This window comes from Micropterus salmoides, unplaced genomic scaffold, assembly GCF_014851395.1.
Source record: "Micropterus salmoides isolate LMB-PRFRI ecotype aquatic unplaced genomic scaffold, ASM1485139v1 Ms_hic_scaffold_1, whole genome shotgun sequence".
Lineage (NCBI taxonomy): Eukaryota > Metazoa > Chordata > Actinopteri > Centrarchiformes > Centrarchidae > Micropterus > Micropterus salmoides.
Genome location: NW_024040040.1, coordinates 39,268,812 through 39,292,541, shown reverse-complemented (window position 1 = coordinate 39,292,541; position 23,730 = coordinate 39,268,812). Strand labels below are relative to the sequence as shown.

General features: G+C 40.2%; 1 protein-coding gene across 2 annotated transcripts in view; it reads left to right on the top strand.

Moving 5' to 3' along the window:
• neto1l (neuropilin (NRP) and tolloid (TLL)-like 1, like) overlaps positions 1–23,730 on the top strand; it is a 74,673-nt gene that overhangs the window by 34,649 nt on the left and 16,294 nt on the right. For both annotated transcript variants that reach the window (XM_038727056.1, XM_038727047.1), the window contains exons 5-7: positions 12,681–12,722; positions 12,998–13,125; positions 22,577–22,659. In XM_038727056.1, the coding sequence (XP_038582984.1) occupies positions 12,681–12,722; positions 12,998–13,125; positions 22,577–22,659 (253 nt within the window). The remainder of the gene's footprint in view (positions 1–12,680; positions 12,723–12,997; positions 13,126–22,576; positions 22,660–23,730) is intronic.

Sequence of the window (23,730 nt, the reverse complement as noted above, 5' to 3'; positions counted from 1 at the left end):
TTCTGCCTGCAATGGCCTTAATGCACATCAGGATTTGTTGGCTTAATTTAGCAGGCTTAAGTGTTTTGGGAGTCAGGGAGGGTAAAAGCTAGAGAAAAACTGTGAGACAATGTCACATTGTTTAGTCGTACAGTATGTTACTTTTATTATGAGCTTGTGATTCTGTATAGGGGAAATTAATCCAATTCAAACTGATCAAATCTACTTTATTGTCACCAACAAACGATCATGTACATACTGTAACTAAAAGAGGAAATTAATCCAGTTCAGTCTGATCAAATGTGGAATGAATTAACAAGAGGGTCAAAAATGTGTCCCCATACAGTTGCTGTTTCCAGTACTGGTTGAAGAGACACCAGCCCTGCATGGATTATCCTCTGGGCTCAGTGGAGACTCAGTCAGACCTAACACAGGTAGACCGCCACACTGAATATTTCCATTCTGATCCAGCCAATTTAACACTCGGTGTATCCCAACAGACAGGGGTCAAAGTAAAGAAGGCAGGCGATCGAAGGTTGTGGGTTTGTGCTTGTCATGGTCTAGCAGCTTCATTTCATCTTTTCCGAAGACATGCTTGCTTGGCCTGGTTATCCGCAGTGTTTGTGTGGCGAGAGAGACCAGTGTCAGGGCACATGAGCTGCATCTCCATGGTGACAACAGAAAGTAGCAGCTAGCATGTGAAAAGAAAGTGTGGCGGTTATTAGTTATTAGAGGCCATTAGGGTTAGGGGTTAGGGTTAGGAAAATACATTTCCTAAGAGGTCAAACATCTAATCAGGTGGGAAGAAGCAATAGGGAGAGATGGGACTGATATCATAGGATGTAGGATTTTTGAACCAATTTCAGACTGCTGCATCTTACAGGACTAGGAAAGGTTTCCAACCCGGCTGTAAGCTACACACAAGATGTTTGCCCAATCTTGATTTAGTGTCATATAAAGCAATAGGTTCATTGGATCTAGTTAGTAGCTGCAATAATCAATTGATCAGAAGACTAAGTGTATGCATAGGGGTCATTTATCCTGACGAAGCCACAGATTCTGCAGTTCCCCTTAGCTCTGCTGACTTCACTGTCTCACTGCTCTCATAGCCTTAGTTTTCCACATCTTTCTAACTCCAACCCCCAAGTTTGTATGTAGTCCAAGTCAAGATTACCCTGGTGACATAACAAGAGTGATTTAAAGCGGTCATATTACGCTTTTTGGCTTTTTCCCTCACCTTTATTGAGTTATATACCTTTTTTTGTGCATGTAATAGTGAAAAGCCCAAAGTCCACCCCAAAGGGACTTCCCATCTCCCACAGAAAACACTGCTCAATGCGTTTGTAGTTTTAGCTAGTAGTTTTAGTTGTAGCCTTTTCTTCCGCTTTGCTGTTCTCGCTAAGCGGTTAGTCCGACATGCCCTCAAAAACACCGGTGGAAAAACACTCTGAGCTGCAGCACACAGTGACAAGACGTCTGCCTGCTGCCTCTCCTCTCCCTTCCAAACATTAGCTACCCTCCAGGCAGTCAATAACACACAGGGTGAAAAGAGGAGCTGCATCAATGTGCAGCATGACAAAAAATATGGTGTATTTTGAAAATGAAACCATGTAAACCTTGTTCTGGTACTACCCCTAAATAAGATTATGAACCAGAAAATGAGCATAATATGACCACTTTAAATTAATTCTGCTGCAGCGTGTCTTAATGATTCATTTTGAATACTCATTAACTTATACACCACTGGTGCAAATTACTTTGCTCACTGTTCAAAATTTTTCTTAAATTATTCCTCAAAGGAAATGTGTCAGTCTATAAACACCACACTTGTGTACTAGTAAACTGCACTCCATACTGCCAGCATTGTTTCTAGAAACATATATTAGAAGAAGCTGTTAGTGTGTTGTAGGGATTCTGTTCTCAAAGGGAACATGAATGTTGGAAATGTATCCAGCACGGCTGACAGTTGTGATTGTTACCAGAACTGTAGGTTTTATAGCTTGCTCTGCTCTGGGCTAATGACCAGTTCCCTTAGACCTCTTGTTGTGCTACACAGCTGCGCTGGTAGTGTAATATTCTTAATGTAGCTGTAAATCCAATTACGGTTCTTTTCAACAATTTGTCAATCACTTCAGTGATGGAAAGTGTAAGAAACGTGGCGCTTGGAGGCCAAAATCTCAATCTGCATCTCTCTCCCTGTTTCTTAATCTCTCTCTGCCTCTGTCAGTCTCTCCAGCTCTGTCCACAAGCAAAAATTAAAATGACTTTCCCTTCTCCTTTATTTTTCCTCCGCTCAGTGATTCAGAGTTTATTTAAAGGCTTAATATTACACACAATTTCACCTTGGAATCACATTATTTCTAATCTTTAATCATGTTACCATAACTGTCGCGCTAACGTGGCAAGCAATTTGTTCTGCATTCCTCCTTTAAATCCACTTGTGTTTGCAGTGGCCATTTGCTAAAGTGTGTTTGGCTGCCGTTTATTACCCCACTGGGTCAAACTGGAGCCAGTTTTTGGCATAGAAAAGTCTGTCAGCCATTGATTCCCCCGTGGGCCCTCTGGAACAGATGCAGAGCAGCAGTAAAAATTGAAACAGTAGTCTGCTACCTCTCATAATTCCATGACAGTGAAATGAAACACTATCTCAAGAAAGCAATCAGACTCTCAAATTACCTTTCTTGGGGGAGCATTGTTTGCAGATCAGCAGAACTGTCCTCGCTCTGTCCCTTTATGTCATTGTATCTCTCTGCCTCTCAGATACTCTATGTGCAGTAATGAGTGGCAGAGTGGCAATGTTGTGTTGATTTATTGCATGGTTGCCCAAATGGAACCTGGATGGAATGTGTCTGTCATTGGGGCGTCGCTTAGATAGAAACACCTGTGATGCCTAGGGACAACTATCTGCTCCATCAGGAATGGGTTTCCGTTTGTGTCATCAGCGCATCTTACACACACACACACACACACACATACACACAAAAGCCCACATCACAACAACACACACACACACAAGAGTTTGTACGAGCACTCAAAACAAAACGTGCACTCTGCACTGACAAAGTCATTCACACAAATTTGCTTGTAATCAGGTGTAGCTGCATATACGGTATACCAGAGCGAGCATATATGCATATATGATTCATGGTGTTAAAACAGTACTTCACTGATTGCATTCATCAAGACCTGAAAACATACTTTCGGTTAAGTTCCCCTTCAACTGTACTCAGGAACGTTTGTTCTCTGACTTCAGCCTTTTTAAGGCACTGCCCCTTTTCCAGGCAATAGATGTACCGGCATATGTGCGGAGGAGCGCTGTCAAATGGATAAACTGAAGTGAAACTCCATCCCAGAGACCAAATTCCCTGCTGTGCTCTCAAAGCAAAAATCTTGATGGACATTTTTATTTGATGTGGTATATACGCTGTGAGTGTAGGTAACTGTAGTATGTACCAAACTCTTTACTGTAGAAGTGTTCCAGGAGCATAATATAGGGAGTGTGTGGACAGAGATAGATGAATGGTTGAATGAGCAGAGTAATGAACAAATAAGAGGTTTTCTCCTTCAACGCCAATGTGCTCAATGGGCTGGAGACAAGAGTGACATTTTAGTCAATGAAATCAAAATCAATTAAGAAAGTAAAAGAACGAAACATGCAATGCAATTTAATACATTTCACCACACCTGTCTATTTTTACAATGCAATATACCCATATGGAAATCTAATATATGTGCGTAAAAATGTCATATATGTAATGTATGTTCATTTGCAGGAATCACATTTATGACATATATTAGAATGCCATATGTCCATATTTAACATTTTATTTGTCAATATCATGTATATTTAATGTATATTTAAAAATGATGTGTCAGTCTTATATATTTAACGTATACTTTAATGAACTACACTTCCATACATGCATTCAACAAAAGATCTGACATACACCATTTGCATATAGATATTGTTCTTCTATGTAACCATTTATGACAGTAATACAAAAGTAAATTTATTAAAAAAGTATGCATGCATGTGTGGTCCCCATGTCACTTATATAGGATATATTTGACCCATGGGCATTATGTTCATCATGTATACAGAAAATTTATGGAATATTTTATTGGACTTTAACATTTTTAACCCACAGAAAACAAGACGCAAATGTGTACTATGATGCGCAAATATTTCACTATCTACAAATATGTATTTTTACATTTGTGATGTGTAAAATCATATCCACAAAAATACAGAGTGACTTCTATAAACAAAAAAATGTTTTTGCACATTTGCAGCGGAAATCTGTAAAAAAAAATATACACAAATGCTATGGATATTCTTACAACTCATGAGAGGCAATGCCGCTATACATACACCTGCTGGTGTAGCTAATAAACTGCTCTCACATTTACAGATCTCTGTTTACAGACCTCTGTGGTACAGAGTGGACAAAATTCGACACTGAAAGTTCAATTGTATGAAAAAATGTGTAAATATATCCAATAATCATACTGTTAGATACCATCCAGTTTAAAATAAACTCAAATAAACAAATTTGGAACACAATGTGTGGTGCTGATGAAGTTAGAGATGACCAAGATGACCCTGAGAGTCGCTTATAGCCCTGCTGAGTTGTCCTTGACCAAGACACTGTATCGCTGTCCGCATCAAGAGCTGTCCTACAGCTGCTTCCCTTATGGAGATCAATAATGTATCACATGAATCTTTAGTCCACGCACAAGGGCAGAGACCAAGCCGTTCTTGTAATCTATATGCCTCTGAAATGCTGTGACAGTCCGTCCTCCAAGCTCCGGCATTCCTTTGAACCGATATTCCTGGATACTGAACACCTCCACTGGAACATACAGCACTGGGGTTATGTGCCTTGCTCAAGGGCACATAGCCATAAAGTGCCATTAGCTTTTTTCCCAACCCCTCATTTACAGGCTTCATTTTGCATTCAGTGTATTACAGTTACAGTGGCGATAAATACAGGTCAAGGGCAGCTGTGTGAATGTGAAGCAGATTGAGTTAAACTTTCCTGGATAAATAACAGAAACATTGAAATTCATGTCACTTTGTGCACTCTTTTCCTCTGCGGACTAGTTCAGTACAGTTCTTAGTAGGATCGTTGGTGTGTAGCTGGTTTTTGCTAGTGCCATGGCATTGGGGTACACATCGCTGCTAATCGCTGTTCAGGGCACAGACCCAGCTCACTGGCCATGACACCCAGGGTGTGGTGAATCCTATCAGTCCCCAGCAGATCCTGTGGCCTCCGCTTTTCACCGCTACCGTTCTGTATAGTTGGGCTTTCATCCGCGGGGTCAACAAAGCCCTGTCGAGGGGGGTATTAGCTATATAGCTAATCTTTGCAGCACCGTATGATCAAAAAGAGGTTTTCACAATAGCCTATTGTTTGTTCAGGCAATTTTTTCAAATAGGCCAGTATGTAACATGTTTGTTTTGGCAGTTGAAGGCTGGGTGACTTGGCTGGCCAGACTAAAAACTGCAGGCACATACTCAATCCAGGAAACTGTGAAAGTATGACAGAGACAATCACCTCAGCCAAAATTTGTTGTTTAGTTGTGACTGAAAAGAGGTAATGAAACTAGAAAATCTTCCCTTTTCCTTCCCCATCTTTCTACCTCTTCCTCTGTCTGTCTCCCGAACTCCATCCACAGCTGCGCCTGGTGTGATTAATGGCAGCCTTTCATTAGCTTGATCAACCACTTTAGCAGAGATTATTAATCAGATGCTTATTTAAATGTCACCACTGAGCAGCTGAGAGGAAATGAGGCCACTGGGAAATTGAGTTTTTGTGTGTGGGCTGCTTGTGTGTGTGTAAATAATCTGCATGTTTGTGCCCCACACCGATAACCATGAGCTTCATTCATATGCTGTTTTACATACATAGGGCTCAACAGCTGATACTGAAGAGATATTTAGCAATAGCACCTAATACTCAATTCCAAATAAGACATATTTTGTCTCATTAATAAAACATGGTGCTGCGCCATTATGAAGAGCAATACAATACTTATGGGACTGTACACTTACTAGAGATTTACATCTGTTGACAGTTCTGCAATGCTCCGTTTCATTTGTATGTCTAATCAGGACCAACTCATCATTTGTTTCAGAATTTCTTACTAGAACAAATTCCTAATGATTATTTTTGTGTCTGTCTGCCAAACTGAATTACCATCGCTGCACTGCTAGCATTATAAACATGTTTTTGAAGCAATGTGATGAGTAAATTTGAGCTGGCATTTGTAAGCTGCTCATGTTTGCTTCTGGGGACTTTTTCACATTTCACAACTTCTGTAAATTCTGCTCTGCCTCGGTGAATCTCTGTGATTTTGCTAGCAGTTCATATACAGGTGTATACCTACTGTACATTGGTGTGAGTATATGTATTTTCCTGCAGGTCAGGTATGCGTGTTGTAGGATGATGATAACGTTTAGCTCTTTGAGGAGCTCAATATGTGCATAAACAGTGCTGCAGGGCAACTTAAAGTCTGGGGCTTTAAAGTGGGCATTTTCTGTTTTGGAAAGGGTAAACACAGTAAGCCCCAGATGATTATACACTTACTCAAGCTTTATGAAGAGAGGACAGGGTGTGGCCATATGTGGATGTGCTGTGAATTCAGCTCACTCAGGCAAAAGCATTTATACAATGCAGTGGAGAAAGTGAGCACTATAAAGAAGCTGCGGTGTGATTACAATGGTAGCACATACTGTGGTGACATTTCTATGTGTTCTTACTTTGGCATGTTAGATATGTATTATGGTGTTTATTATTCACCATAGAAACATACAGTGGTCCTTTTAAAGTTCGCGTTCTCCCTGTAATCAAATATTACATAGTGTGACTGAGCTGAGTCATCCAGCTTGTAAATAACAAGGTTAAATCACACGCTGTGGAAAGAGTACACGTAGTATATAGCTCATCAATCATTTTATCAATCCATGTAATTGATTGAATCGATTAATGAAGGAGGGCAGCGGAGGAGAGGAGGTGATTGATGGTGGCGGGGATGGAACCCACCTGATTAAAATTCAGGAGCCAAAGTCTAAATAGGTCAAGGGTCGAGAAGCATTTATAGGCGTAGCAGGCTCTTAGTGGGACCTTTTTTACTATGTTAAGAATAGCCTTTACCAAAAGTGTGTGTGTGTGTGTTTGTGGATGTGCCGGCGCACATCATGGCTTGGCCTTGTGATTTCATTGGGTTAAGTGATGCCAAAGCCCAATAATAAATCTCTGGTACAACCAGCACAGATCACCTGAAGGTCACTGTTTCATTAACTGTCCTTCACTTTGATTTCTTGTCCCTTGTTACTGTCTACTTCCCTGCGTGCCTACCTGCTTGCTACACATACCTGAACATCCCATGGAAGGCAACATGGGTAGACATTAATAAAAAGGAAGAAGGCCTGTGGTATAAATAAACATCCTTAAAGGAGTAGTTTGACCTTTGGGAAATACATTTATTCACTTTCTCGACAAGTGTTAGATGAGATGTTTGATACCACTCTCATGTCTGTATGGGAATCTTGAAGCTAGAACCAGAAGATGGTTAGCTTAGGTCAGCTTAGCTTAACATAAATACTGGAAACAGCTAGACTTGCCTTAAGGTAACAATATCTGCCTACCACCAATTCAAAAGCCCACAAAATAACGCATTGAATCTTGTTTGTTTAATCTGTCCAAAAACAAAAATATAAAACAACAAGCTGTTGTTATATGGAGGGATATGTGCTAAACTACTTCCTGGTCAAACAGATTAAAAAAGAGATGTAACTCTTCAATTAGTAAGCTGTAGCTCGTTTCCAGACTTAAATCTAAGCTAAGCTAACAGTCTAGCTCTGTTTAGATATGAAAGTGGTGTCAATCTTCTTGTTGAACTCTCAAAAGATCAAACTAAGGATATAACTTTTAGTTGAATTGATTATTCAACTGACAGAAAATAAATCTACAGCTTGTTTGATAATCAGTTAATTGCCAGTCAAGTCAATGTTTTAAGATAGAATGCCAATGAATTTTAGTGGTTTAAAGATATTTTGGGATTTTAATCTGTTGGTTGGACAAGCAAACTGAATATGTGAACTTGAGCTCTGGAAAACTGTGATAGGCATTTTTCACTATTTTCTGACCCTTTGTAGATCAAAATATTAACTGAGTCTAGATAATTTAATCTAGATAATAATTACCAGTGGCTTATGTGCTGTCTCATTCAAATACAGTGTCACATGTGTTCAATGAAACTCATCCCGAGTATCAGACAGTGAAGAAAGAGGGTGGGCCGCTTTGATTCATTTCTGTGGGAACTAACAGTGTAGGAAGTATAGTAGATGTCTGTGTTTTGCTCTTGAAAGACACAAGTCACTTGGCTTCGTTGAAGTATATAACTCACAATCTCTGCAGATGGAGAGAGGCCATGTGGGTGGATTTCTTTGAACTATGCAAGCAAAGCATTACTTTCCCCAAAAGACAACCAGTTCACAACCAGTTAGCTGTCCAAGGCCAAAGGAACCACTTGTATTTTTAAATTGCACTGTATTTCCCCTTTAGCTTTTTATAGATAGGATCATTTGAGCCATAGTTGAAAGCAATTAATCGGGAAGAATTGTGGAGAAAGCCTCAGGAGGAGCTCTTGAGTACCCTCTAAGCACCTCTGCTGACTGCTTTTGTGTTCACATGAACGTTTTACTAAGCGCAAACGAGAGAGGGGTTTTTGAAGCCTTGCTAAATTTGTTACAAGCATTCAATGGGCTCTTTTTGTTTTCACCATAGGTGGAGGGTCAGGTCTTCTGAGTCCCCACCGGAACACAGCCGAAATCTGGCCAAGAATCTCTCTCCTTTAATTATAGGTTTCATGCAGCAAGTGTCATCATCAAACACACTGAATGCTCATCCTCCCTCCCCCACCGTTTCATGCGCATTCCGATTTTTTTTTTTCATCTGGTGAGCCGTCATTAGGCATGCAGCATTGCCAGGTGTATGGAACTTGCTCCTCAGGTCCGGCGTACACACAGACACACTGAAACTCTGACTCATGTCTAGACAGAAAAATTAGGGCATACATACAGACAAAAAACTGTGACATTTAGGCAAGGTGTTCACGCTGTGCAATCAGACCTCATTTTCCACACTGAGCTCAGTCAGTGGTAGCCATGTCTCGATTTGGCGAGGAACAATCAGATTTAATGTGAAGCCTTTTTTGTGTTTCCTATTTCCGCAGGCTCTGTCCTCAAATGAATGCAGCCCAGAGCTCACGGCATATCTTTGAAAGCACAACTGCTCTGTCGCTAGGCTGGAATAAAATGGAATCAGCAGGAATGCATTTAATATTGTGGAGTTTTTTATTTCAAACACAATGCCATGTGTCATAGCATGATGTCATGCAGTGCCATTATAGTGGAGTATGATTATCCTGTGACTACTTTAATAGTTTTCATCGCTATTTCATCATTTTATCTTCTTGAAAACTAAGACAGAACTATTTGCAATAGGTTCTGAGCAAGTGACAGAAAGGCATAACAATAAAAAGAATTTGGTTTTTCTTAGCTAAAGTGAGTTCTGATTTCAAGCTAGTGGATCTGAAATTCGGTAGTAAGTGGTGACTGAGTATGGTGGGTAAAACACACAAACGCCCCTGCAAGAGTGCACACAAACACAGAAATGATGGTGTGGAAGAACAGCAGAGATTGTTCAAGAGTCAATTTCTGTCTGGTGTGAAGTCATCTGAGGAGTGATATTTAATCTTGGGGGATAAGAGACGAGACTGTGATGTTTCACTAGTAAGATGAGGTAACATACCTCGCCGAGGCCAGGCTTGTTGATGTAATTTATTGCAACATTATACAGAAAAAAACATTTGTAAACCTTTTTGCTTCAAGCTGACTTTCAAAACTTTAGCAGGCATGTCCCTGATCTTATTTAGCTCACAAAATGCATGGCCTCAGCTTGGCTTTAGTAAAGTTTGTATTCTCATTGTGTGAAACTATGGTTTAGGATTAGATTCACAGTCCCCAACGGTCTGCTCAAAAAGTTTCTGAAACCACTTTAAATGTTTATTCACTTCCATTTATCTGTGTTTAGTGTCACTTCTGTTTTATTCTGATACTGCAAAAGGGAACAAATATAAGACCTGAACTTATTTGGTGAGCTCAGAGGTGTTTTACGCATATTTAGTATGTCAGTCCAAAAAACATTATCCCTGTTGTATCCTTATTGAGACATACAGTGCAGTCGATCCTGTAAGTCAACAGTGACGTGACACTGACCTTATTGTCATATGCCTGTAACCGAACCGGCTTCCCCCAGAAAACGACAACTGTCCTGGTTTCAAACAATACCAATGGTTTTCACGGCTACTTTGTCATAGACAGTTTATCTGGTCTTACTATACTAAACCTAATTAAACCAAATTACTGTCAAAGTTGCTGGGGGAAAAAAACAACAGCTGCATACTCTACCGATCAGCATGTGGAATAAAACCGCGAGAGAACATCTATAGCACAAGAGTTTGAGCTTGATCCTCTAATTGCCAGTAAATTTGGTTGATTCCATATTTTGACTAATATAGCTATAATGAGGGCTTTTTACATAATTTTAGAAGAGTGGGGATAGTGTGGTGAGCCGTATTTGCCTAGCATATGAGCAATTTAGAGATGTTTTTTGGTCATAAATAAGGGTCCATTTAATGCACTGTACTTCCAGAGACTTTACATATTACATATGGAGTAGACTACACACAGATACTTAAATTACTGTTATGAATATTGGTTTAATTAATGGTTTAATAACTCCATTAAATGCACAGTAAATGTAAAACATGTCAAATTGTGGGAAAACAGTTTAGCCATGCTAGCACCAACACTTGCCATTACATTTGGTACAGACATTCATGCTTGCTTAAGATCAATTTGAAAAACTTTGGTGATCCTTTGAACTTTTCCTCTAAAACAGCAATACCCAAAGGGTGGTGCGCGCACCCCTGGGGGTGCGTGAGTGTGTGACAGGAAAAATGTAATGGTGGTGTAGTAGTGTAATAACTACAACAATTATTTTTTTGTGGAATTTTCATTAAATAAAAACTTGAATTGAAAACTTTCCTTAACTTTACGTAAATTTAATTCAAAACTAAAAACATTATTATTAATACTTAGCTCAGAGGGAATGGCCACTCACACACCCCTCTCCCCACCCTCTCTCTCAGACTGAGCTGTACAACAAATTCTCATATAGATCCTCTTTTTGTTCATTTATGAGGCTATAACAGGATGTGATTTATGAGAAAACAGCAGAGGGATGTTTTGAAATGTCTTGAAAATACCCTCCACCTCCCTCTGCACGGTTCGTCACGCAGGTGAAATGTGGATTGATTGCAAAGTTTAACCATCACAGTATGAGAAAAAGTTTTACTGCCACTGTTACTTTTTAAAGTAGTAAATATATAACGTTACATCGCAATCAGTGAAAAGACACAGCAGACAGATGCATGCTGTGTTTAAGCGCAGTGAGTATGTAAGGGGAGAGCAACTGATTTAAAAGGCGTCACTTTCAAGAGTGTCATTGAGTGAAACCCAGTAGCTGTGACTTGGGGCATGTTCAGTAGTGACAAAAACAGGGACAATGCACTGCTTGTCATCATCATCATAAAAACAGATCTTCAGATTTTGATTTTTATTCAGTAATATCGGCTGTCTTCTCTTCAACACACAAAGTGTTGAAAGTGTTGATAGGCTATTATTCACGACGTGGAATCAATCAGATGCTGCGGGCTACGGTATATATATATATACCAAGAGAGAGCGACGGTTTGCTCTAGAGCCACCCAATACTTTTATTTATGCCTACATTCTTCAAAAACACATAATGTGGGTTTACAGCTAACTAGCTATGTTGTTAGCATTCTAACAAGCAACTAAACACACAACTAAAATGGTGAACTTGGTTACTTACTTAACATCAATGTGGTAAGATTGTCTTTGTGAGCATGTTACCATCAAAGTACAGCTTCACAGAGGTGTTAGCATGGATTTTCATGCTTAATTGTTTTGCTAATTTATGCTAGTTTTGAGTTGATGAGAGAAATCAGAGCAAGAGGTACTGGATGGAGAAGGGGCCGGGTTTTATCAAAGGCTTAAATATTGTCTTTCAAAAACATCTTTAGTTTCTCCTAATGCGAATGGTCTGGTTGGAGTTTATCCAGCAGTTTGTACATTATTTTGTTCCGTCTTTGCTTCATTTTCGTCTTCGTCCAAATTGTTTTCTTCCGGTTTGTGAGATTAATAGGATTTTTATAGGATAGGAGGATTTTCGGAAAATGTGTTGTGCAAAGATGTCTTCAAATGGTTAAACAATCATGCATAAGTGAAGGATCCAAAGAAGAATCTCATACTCAGGAGCTAATGACCTTTGACCACAAGTTTTGAACTGTTTGTGGGCACGACAGGAGATGACATGGGTGGCAGCTAGCATGCCATTAGCTTTCTTCTAGGTGACTGCAAAGAAGAGAGAGTAGCAAAGCATTTAAGGATGCCAAAATAATTTAGGAGTGAGGGCAGCAATTTGTTGTTATCTCTGCAAGACGTTCCTCAGTATGTTATTACCTGGTTGTTTTTGCCTGTGTGAGGAGCCTGACTTTATAATCATGTATTAAAAATGAATCCCCCCCCTCTTCTGCTCTCTCCTCAGATCCGGACTTTGCAGACTTGGGAGTACCCCCACCGCTGCCCTGTAGGTATACTCCTTCACTCTTGCTTTCTGCCTCTATTTCTTCCTTTCTTTTTTTTGTCTTTGTTTCACTTATTTTCTCATTTACTCTCTCTCAGTGCTCTATTTTTTCTCTCAATAAATGTACACTGTGGTTCCTCCATTTAAACTTGAGGCCTAGTTGTTCAAAGTATGTACATGTGTGTACCTGTGTAGTATTTGTGTGTCTATGTGTGTTTGCTTGAACCGCACGTGTGTATGAGTGCACGTGTGTGTTTATGCATATGCGTGTGTTTCAGCCTGTCAGTATGACATGGTTGGTCCAGAAGGTATCGTTGAGTCCCTTCAGATCACCAGAGACGGGAAGGCTGGCGCCGCCGAGGCCGTCGACTGTAAATGGTACATCCGTGCTCCGCCGCGCTCCAAGGTTAGTGACATAAGCTACGCTCCCATCCAACTGTGAATTAGATTTACTGCCAAATTTGAAATGAAATGTCACATGAAATAAAATGGAAATTAAATTGTGTTCCTATCAACTGGGTTGATGACAGAAAAACGCAGTTACTTCAGACAACAAATGACAAAAAATACATGCTGCAAGATCATGTTCATTGTTCTCATTCCTTGAAGCTGAAAATTTAACTTCAGCTTCAAGACTCTATTGAGATAGATAGAGTATTATTTCTTATTAATTTGCTGTTTCCATTTAGCATTCCTTCATACATGTAGATCAGGGGTTGCATCAGGAATTTCTGATAATGCATGTGGGTTTGTCTGCAGCTGTCAGCAGTATCCCAATGTGAACGTTTGTGGTTGCAGGGGGACTTTTTCCCCTACTAGGGTCAGACAGATAGGCAGAAGGGTTTACTTGGGGTCAGGCCATTTTTTTAAATCAGCAAGCTGTTGCCAGGAGGAATAGAGGGATGGAAGGAGATAGAGAAAGAGAGCGAGGGAAACACAGAGAGAGGGAAGGAGCGTTAGTGCTGATAAAATAGTGTTGCCATGCAGTTTGACCCTAAGGCCTGCTACACCCTGTATTTGTTTTCTCTGCCAGTGTTCTCCACGCTGCCCTGCATGCATATACAAATACTGACATACATCCATACACATAAACATGCACACCTTTGCTTCATTTATCTAACACAAACTAGACATGCTTCCTTATCTACCAGAGGTACCCGTGCTGCATTAATGCTACAGGATTAAAAGTTTCCCGAGGGTAGAGCAGCAATGCAGGAAAAGGCCACATTTTACAGCTATAACTCCTCACATGAGTCCATAAGGCATAATCATATACGCACATATACAGGCCAGCCCATGACTGCAGTAAATCTAATGCTGAAATAGTGTTGGCCGTCTTCTGGGTGCATTTGACTTAACAGAATAAGGCCACGTTTCTACTTTGACTTTTATGGTTAGAACAATTCATTCAAGTATTATGAGGCCTGCTTGTCTTGAGGATTTAAAAGGTCCGGTCAAATTTATTATACTGTAATTCGAAATGGTGAGCTAAAATAGACCATTTAGATATATAAAACTTAGATTAGAAAAGCCTCCTTTAACCATAATACCTACAAGTAAATGCAAAAATGGAAGTAAATATGTTTAAAATAGTGACCTTTTCATTACGTGGGGTTCAGTTCTCACAGTGTGTGCATTCTCCCGTTACTCCCAGGAGTAAGATAAGGCAGCTGCAATGTCAGCTTAACTTCTCTTAGCTTCACTATTTGTTTCACTAATTCAGTGCCAGTTAATGTTACGAGATGTTATCCTTCCATTTTTGTGGCCACCATGGAGTCACACAGTCCATAAGCTTTGTTTGATCCCTGATGAAAACTGGGATATGAGTTCATAGTACTTTTTCATGCAGGTTTTTCACTCAGTGCTGCAGGCTTTTGTGCTGTATACACAAATTGGCTTATGATATGACTGATAATGGTGCGACTTTGATTCATGGCCACAGCAGTTGCTTGGCTCTTATCTGACATATTCTTCGAGGTCGCATACTCTTTGCTATTGCCCTTGTTTCCCTTCAGCAATGCCCTTCAGATTCAGCTACTTTAAGCCCCAAGGCCACAGGAACTATTAGACTGCATCATCCACCTACAGCCATTCTCTTCATCATCAGCACTCATGTGGAGCCATACAATAAGTAACACTGAAATCGGTATTAGGAGGGACCCTGGCGGCTACGGTCGATTCAAAAAAGCAGCATTGATTCCCCAATCCCTCTACGTGGAGTGCACAAGTCAGCCAGTACATTGTGGCAACAGCACCAAAGAGGACCATAAGTCAATTTTGCGTATGTCGCATGCGTGCCTCAGTATGTGTGTGCGTGTGTGAGGCGAAAGGTATGTGCATGAAAGAGCTGCAGAGTGAGCGAGCCTGGCAGTATGATGTATTTGACTTGGTCTGAATCGGTGTCATATTTCGCCCTGCAGGAGTGTCTCACAAGGCAAGTCATGGCCCAAAGGCTGACAGTCATTGGTACTGATGGACAAGGCGACAAATAACATTTTTAGCACATATGTATCGCCAGTCACACAGTCCCGTAGCTCTCACCAGCATCATCACTGTTCACACTCAGTTACACATGAAATATGTAAAACTTAACTGTGTTTCTTACTTCCTCTCTCTTTTTAAAAAAGCACACGCATGCTCACATGTTACTGCAGCGAAGGAGATGCAGAGGATGCCACCTCCACATCACTGTGTATGTGCATGCGTGAAGTTGCGCTGCGGCTTTCATTTCCCTATGCTGATACAGTGCTGCACTGTACCCAGTGTGCCAGAAACAGCAGAGATAATGACATCCTATACCGGAGGCTCTAATTAGACTGCACCGGAGCACTCCAGAGAGAAGGGAGGAGAGGGGAACAGAGGAGAAGGAAAAATGGGAAAGGAGGGGATAAGGGAAAGATATACTTAATAATGCATTTTGTCTGAGATCTAAATGTATAGGGATGAAGTTTAGGGGTGAGGTGGCAGATGGCAGACAGAGGGGGATGGCTTGAAACGTAAGGAAAGGAGAGAGTGACTGAAAGATATACCTGCAAGTAAGCAATAATGACCATGTGTTGTTGCCAGAAGTGACAGCACTGCACCAATTTTAATGCCATAATGTGATTGCTTTACACCACCATGTGTCATTTTCATTTCAGCTTTTCCTATAAATAGATTTTACAGAAATTACCTCGAAAAAACATTAATTAGCTTGTATTGGTGTCCAGAGTAACGTAAAAAAGCGAGCCTGTGCCACAGTATCACCTTTTACATACGTGTATGCGATACAAACCTAACTAGAGTGTAAATTATGAAGGCTAAAGAGATAATTGATGCTTCAATGAAAAGAATTGGATACTTACTTTTGCAAAATAACAACTCTTGTTTACTGTGGTCTGTGTTTACTTGTAACATTTCTTCTTCTTAGTTTTTCTGTTTGGACAGCTGTCCAAATTCAGCTGACAGCTGTTGGTTGTAGACGAATATTTTCTATGTTGACTCATAACAGTTACTGCATTTTCCTCATTTGTGGCCTGTCTGAATCCCACCACACCTGCCTGCGCTGTCTGACACCTTCTGTATCTTTTCATAAAGCTATTGGCCAAAATATGGACATTCATTCTGACTATAATGAACAGCACGGACTCTGTTACAGGCCCCTTTTAGCAACAGTGGGAAGATATTCTCCCTCAGTCAGTGATGGATTCTGCGTCATCATTGGGTGCTGTAGAATCAATGAAGAGGCAGGCCGTTTTCCTGTTGGAGCCAATCTCTCTTCTTACAAATTGGTGATTCTGTCTATCTGATCCATTGCCGTCATTTGGCTTTGTAATGCCATCTGCACTCAGATTTGTCTTCATCATTGGTCATTTAGAAGAGTTCTGCAACAAAAGCTGTAGAAAAACAACATGAGAAGCTTTTATTTATGTATCTGTTTTGTTTGTGCATGTCTCTCACTCATAATGAGGCCTTCTAGTCACATTCATCTACCAGACATTGATTTTGTGAATGAAAAGGTTGAGCAAAGATATCACAGGAATTGCAGTTATTATTTTTTCAACTGTCAACTCAGCAGGAGGTATTTGAGTGAAAAGTAAACGACTGCAGGCTGTGATACCATTTACACCATTTCATGCAGTAAAAATTATACATTTTTGAAGACCATAAGGCTGCCATCTTTTACAGTATAAAAGGGGGTGTGTGGCAGCATAGTGTAGGCTAAAGGCTTTTTTCTTTTATCACTGTGTTGCCCCCCTCCGCCAAACAACAATAATTGAAAACACTTTCAGGTTTAGCCTGCAACTTCAGCACTTACAAAGGTAGCCATGTCCAGAAGCTACATTTCTGTCTTTGTTGTACTTGTGTTTCAGGTCTTACAATTCACATTGGCAGTGAATCAACAGTAGTTGGAATTTTAGATACAATAATGTTTCTGTATTGGGCCAAATAAATAGATTCAGTGAGCTGTTCTGTTTTTTAAGATATAGTGCTAGATTGGTGTACTTCGCAAAAATGCAAATCTCTCCTATTGCTTCTATTGCAACGCAACCCCCATTCTACTTAAACCATCCAGGAAACTAGACCTGTGGAGGAAAAAACCATAAGCTGTAGCTTTAACATGAGGAATTCAGCAGGAATGTGTCATACACTTTAGGAATGAGTAACAAATGCAACTCAGTTGACTAACTCTTCATGTTTAGTCTGTTATGACTCGGCTCGTCTTGGAGAGCAGTAACATATAATTGAGATTGGAAATGAGGTGGAATGCGACAACTGGAAGGTTCTGTTTAAAGTGTAGCAAACCTAAATTTAGTTATGCATTTTAATAAATTTATGAGAATTGATACCCAATTATGAATTTTAATATTCATAAAATCAAACTTTATTCCTCGTTAAGGGCACCACCGGAGTTGTTATAAACCTAGAGTCTCTGGACCTCTAGGTAGTTTTGAATAATTATACAATTAGTACTAGTGATCAGTTAGTTAATAATCACTTTCAATCAATTATCTTAAATCAATCAGTCAGTCTCATATCTAAAGGGTCAATTCTCTTGGCAGGGACGTAGAAATAGGCAACACACACAGTTCTTGATTATATTACAGTGAATTTATTCTCTAACTAATGTGATAAAAAAGATGGTTGAATACAGGGAAAATAAACAATTGCTGAACAATGAGAAATGGAGGTTCGATTGTGGGAAGCATTTGACTCATATGGCATAGAAAAACTAATGAAAGTAAGCTAATGCTATGAGTTTAGGAGTTAAAAGGGAAATCTCTGACCAATGTGTGTTAAGTCTTACTGCTTGTCGACAGCCTGCTTTGGCCTGTTGCTGGTCCCACTAGCTGCCCGATCCTGGCTTTTTGCTAGGGATTCTCCGGGGTTCTCCGTGTCTGATTGAAAACTCCTCCTCTGTCTGGCAATTCAGCTGTTTTCAGGTTTCCTTCGTTGTAGCTGGCGAGACCACGTGGCTTGGTCTGACTTCGGTGAAGTTGGCTCAACGAGAAAGGCTTAAAAATAGAACTTGGTCGTTCCTGAATTAGTCCAGTGTAACTTAACGGACTGATAACTTTAACAAAACAAAAGAAAGAAAGAAAATAAAACAAACTGAGGGGCAGATCGATGTCGCGGCACTTCGCGTGTGTAGCTTCAAGCGAACAAAGGACTGGCCGAACTCTTAGGGCGTTGCCTGGCAAGGCACGCCGGACGCGTGCAGAAGCGTCCAGAGAGAGCCGAGGGGAAGAGCGGAGAGAGAAGAGCGCGAGAACGTCGCGTGTTGCTCTTTTGTTGCCTGGGGCATGGTTCCCCAGGGGGCGTTTCAGGTTTCCCAAGGGACTGCCTTTCTAAACTTAAGGTCTAAAAGAAAATATATCTATTTGCGCGTATTATATACAAATATTTTCCACAGTCGAACCTCAATGGTGAAACGGTTGTACTGTTCTAAGTTAAGCATTTGGTAACAGGAAACAATTGTCACATTATTGGTCAGGATATTTATACATTTAACGGCATTTCCAACGAGGGTATGTAATACTTATTTCATCCACTTGGGGGAGCTCAGGTTACCTGAGGAAAGCTTAGATTAATCCAAGATCATCTCTCCTTAGGAACTGGGGAATATTGTTGATTCATCCTTAAATTCAAGCTGGCGGTTAAGAGTATAGTAAAACATTCCTTTGTCATCATTTCTAAAGGAATTCTGTAGGAAAGTATTATGAACAAGCATTGATTACATTAGATGGAGTGTCTTGCTGAAAATAAAAACACTGCAAAAGTAACTTTCTTTTCAGCACTAATATCAACAACAGATAGCAACATGTTAACATAACTACTCAAATAGAGGCAAACGTAATCAAGTAACTAAAGATTTAATTAAACTTAATTAAATGCTTTGAGTCTCTTGTCAGTTTAACAGTCAGGCCCCGCGTTATCAGCTTCGGAATCAAAAGGTGCCAGTTTTATGGTCAGGGATAGCACTTAGAGAAAGCAACTTTGACCCCCCTGCTCCTCTGTGGGAGAAAAAAAGGAATTTGTAGTAGTTCCAAATTTATTCAATACAAAATGCACAAATCCACACCGTTGTTCACTACAAAAGTCAGGTGTTTAATTAACCATGGACAGTGCTTGCACAGGAAATACAACAGAAAGAGGCCGTTAAGTAAAACAAAAGAGGTTCTTATCCAAAGACACTTTCTTAGCTCTTGGCTCAAAATTCACTAAAGAACAAAGAAGTCAGCACCTATACGCTTACAAAAATACAATGGAAGAAAACAAACTAGCAGTTATTCTGCAAACTTAGAGGTCTTCAAAAAATGTGTCCAATTCTTGGTACACTATATCAAATTGGGCAGTTTACAAAGGTTCCAAAAGCACTGACTGAAGCCAGTCAGACAGGCAATACTGAGAGATACAAATACACAAAATACTCTCTAAACCAGACCACGTATGGCCTGAAATCACATAGCAAGTGATACATATCTATGATGCAGAGAATAACAAGACTAGTCTACAGCCTCGCTGATGACATGACAGGACTCCCTTGTTAAAGAGACGAGAAAAGAGTGTCTTAATGCTGTTAAAATAAATTAAATAAAAATTAAAACACAACAATAGCAGTACGGCTATACTAAGACACAGCAGTGTTTTGAGCTACATGCTAACATTAGTTTACTAATATTTGTTCAATGACAATGTTAGCAACATGCTGATGTTAAGCAGGTATAATGTTTACCATGTTCACCATCTTTGTTTTATCGTGTTAACATGCTAACATTTGCTAGTTAGCACTAAACACAAAGTGCAGCTGGCTGAAGGGAAATTTTAGTATTTCATAAACCAAAGTATCGAACAATGTTTGTGTGTAGTAATAAAATTATAAGAAACTGTATGCTACAGCAATAAACAGTACACTTGTTGTGAATGTGTGGAGATTGGCCTGGCCACAGAACCATGAATGGCTTGTACAAACTCTTGTTTCAATCCATCCAGCAGATGTTGAGATCTTTAACAGGATAAATAAAAACATTGGGGGATCACCAAAGTCGGTATGTTTTATCCTCTTGATACCAGGAATGTGTGTACAGAGTGCTGTGGCAAAACATCCATCTGTGAATGCAATATAAAAATCCAGCCACCACTATCCCCAACAACACCAGCAGTCTTATTATGCCATACAAAATCAGTTCTGATCAGTCAAGCTGGGAGATTATGCTCTTTAATGTCCGTAGGTACATTGCTTTAATCAGCTTTTACCAACAGATGTAGTCTATTCAACATTGTTTTGTGTTTGTAATTCGTCTCCCCTGATTAAATTCACTTTTATTGGTTACAGACTGCTGCATTAACTATATTCTTTATGCTGTGGGTGGAAAACTTCATGTGTCATTTGGCTGCTTCTAGCTGACTAGAAAGACTGGGCCAAGTGACCTAATTAACATGCTTAGTGTTACTTTTTCTCATTATTGGCGTATTCAACTCTAAAACAAATGGAGACAACGTTGGCAGAGAGCACCTAACCATAACCTTAACCTTGACTATAACCTTAACAATAACACATTTAATCAGACTTCTTTGGCAACATGCCACATGGAATGGAGCCATTTTTAAACATCATCCACCCATAACTTTGTTCTTTACCTGTTCATAGTGTAAGTGACTGCTAACCGTTTTCTTCAAATCCTAAGCGTGAAAAAAGCCATTTGTAGCACCATTTTTTGTGCAACTTCCTACAATGTAAAGTGACGTTCCTCTCAGATCACTGACCTAATCACTGTGTCTCTCTGAGTTCATCCACCCCGTTGAGAAGCCACATTTTATATCCACATTCTCAATCTTTTGATGACATTTAAAGGTGCTGTATTGAAAATCCATACAATATTGAAGAGACCACAACAGCACTCCACAGTGACGTCTGCTAAGCAATTGTCTTCCTCTTCTATCTTCCAGCCCTCCCTGCAGAGACTCTGTGCGACAAATAAATTTTAGGAAGAGCATATACTCCCCATGCAGTACTTATCTCTATAGATATAGATAGATATAGATATATACGTACATTCATCTTTGCATCATGAAACTGGTTGAGTAGTATTTCATTCCAGTGTCACAGGATGGAAAACAAAAGTGCCATGACTCGTATGACAAAGCCAATATAGCCAAAAGAGTGGCTGAATATGACAAATTTATTAGATGGAACATTATTGACACCAGTATGAGACCTCGAGGGAATTTTGGTTTTCCCCCTCCGCGATTCCATTTTGCTTGTCATGTTGTTGAAGCGGAGTTGACATTGCAAGGTCCATCATCCTGCTCGATCTGCAGCTTTCGTCTTTGGGCATTTAAAGTGTCACATTCCCCTGTCACAGTTCGGGAGCGGTCCGCTCATTAACCGTAATGATGGCGAGTGCTGTGCCCACCCAACCGGAACCATGGCTGTGATTGGGCGATCTCCGCCTGATGAATGAGTGACAGACAATGATGCGGAAGCAATCAGGAAGTGTGAGTTTCACCTAGAATAGCTGTTGTGAAGAGTCAAGGTGGATAGCAAGGTGGATATTTCTCTCAACAAGGGGTTGTTAGCATAATCAAATAGTCCATACGCTGTATATATCTGCCATCATTTGAAAGTGGGTGTCTGTGGCTCGGGGGATAGAGTGGGTTGCCCATCAATCGGAAGAGTGGCGGTTCAATCCCTGGCTCCTCCAGGCTGCATGTCAAAGTGTCCTTGGGCAAGATACTGAATCCCGAATGGCCCCTGGTTGTTATTCCACCAGTGTATCAATGTTAGTTTCTGTTTGAGCACTTAGGCTCAGTTTATAATTGTGTGTGAATGGTGAATGCAATATAGTGTAGAAGCGCTTTGAGTTGTCACAAAGACTAGAAAGGCACTATACAAATACACAGCATTTAGAAAGTCTTATTTTTAAACTGCATATGTTTGGACTCCAATGATGTAAACATTTAGACTGAATTTCAACTGAATTTCTTGAATGAACTTCAAGTGGAAGACATCCAAAGTTCGGGGAAAAATGTCCAAGGTCTCCTTGAGGTTTAACAAGGTTGTAGGTTTTGTGTAATGCTTTATCTCAACAGATATGGATAATGAGTGTAAAGCTAATATACTCTGTCATTCTCTGAGTCCTCATTTGATATGTGTATGTAATGACTTTGTACAAGCTGCAGTCTGTCAGCGTTATTTCATTACAGAGCTGCTATATACAGAGCTGCTATGCACCGGGCTAATGCACAATCCAGGAGAATAGGAGTTTTTCTGTCACCACTCCTCCTCCTGTTCAGCTTTTTTTCACTCTGTCATGTTGACATCTTTAAAGTTCTCTCTGTGTTTTCCCTCCACTTTGCCTCCTTGCATTTGACAGATATACCTGCGTTTTCTCGACTATGAGATGGCCAATTCCAATGAATGCAAGCGCAACTTTGTGGCAGTATATGATGGTGGCAGGTGGGACTTTTTAACCTTTCATTTTGATGACTCATAGAGAGATTTAAAGTGGACTTAGTTGCTTGTTAATTTTAATCATCTCCTTATTTTGAGATAAAAACTTGCAATTTACAATTGGGCTTTTTCTGATGAAGATTTGAATATTGAATTTTGTCAAGACAAGAAATGAATGGTTAGGACAAGATATAGTTCCCTTGCCCTTGTCTGTCCACGTTAGCTTAGCCTCACATAACCTACTTGGTAACAGACTGAGAGCTAAAGCCCAAGACTGATGAACAACTCAGATTTTACTTTACAGGAATCCATTTCTGAGACGTGGAGCAATATCATTGTAATTTTCTATTCAACACAAATTTCAAGCGTTTGTCATTTACAGTTAAAGTAATAATTAATAAAACTTTTTCAGAAAGAGTTAGATGAAAAGGTGAATAACACTCTAATGTATGTACTGTAAATATGTAGCCACAGGCAGCAGTTTAGCTTAGCTCAAAGAGTGGAAACAGTGGGAGTCTTGTCTGTGAAGATTCTCAGTCATCCAGGTCATAGTTATCCAATGAAGGTTAAAGTCAAGGGCAACTGGACTTGGTTGAAGATACTGGAAGACGTTTCGTCCCTCATCCAAAGGACTTCTTCAGTTCTGACTGACTGGCAGGGAAACTCAGCTATTTAACCTCAGTGGAGTTTGCCAGGATCATCGATACCGCTGGTTCGTTAGTGTTCCTGGCTGGCGTAACGACAGTCGTTACAGTAGTTAGGACTAACTGAGGCCAAGACTGAACGACCATCGTTTGCATCTTCACCTGAGGCCAATAGGTTACATTTGTTGAGTTTCCTGGGAAGTGATGAAAGGACCGCATTGTAAGTGGAGGATAAGTGGTGGCGTAGACCCCCTCCTCTGTTCAGCGATGGCTTCTCAACCCTGGTGTAGATGGCTTCCTTGACACCTCTTTCAAACCATCTGTGTTCTCTGTCTAAGATGTGCACCTGGTGGTCCTCAAACGAGTGTCCTCTGTCCTTCAGATGTAAGTAAAGCTAGGGGTCATGAGCACACTGCACCACAGAGCGCACAAC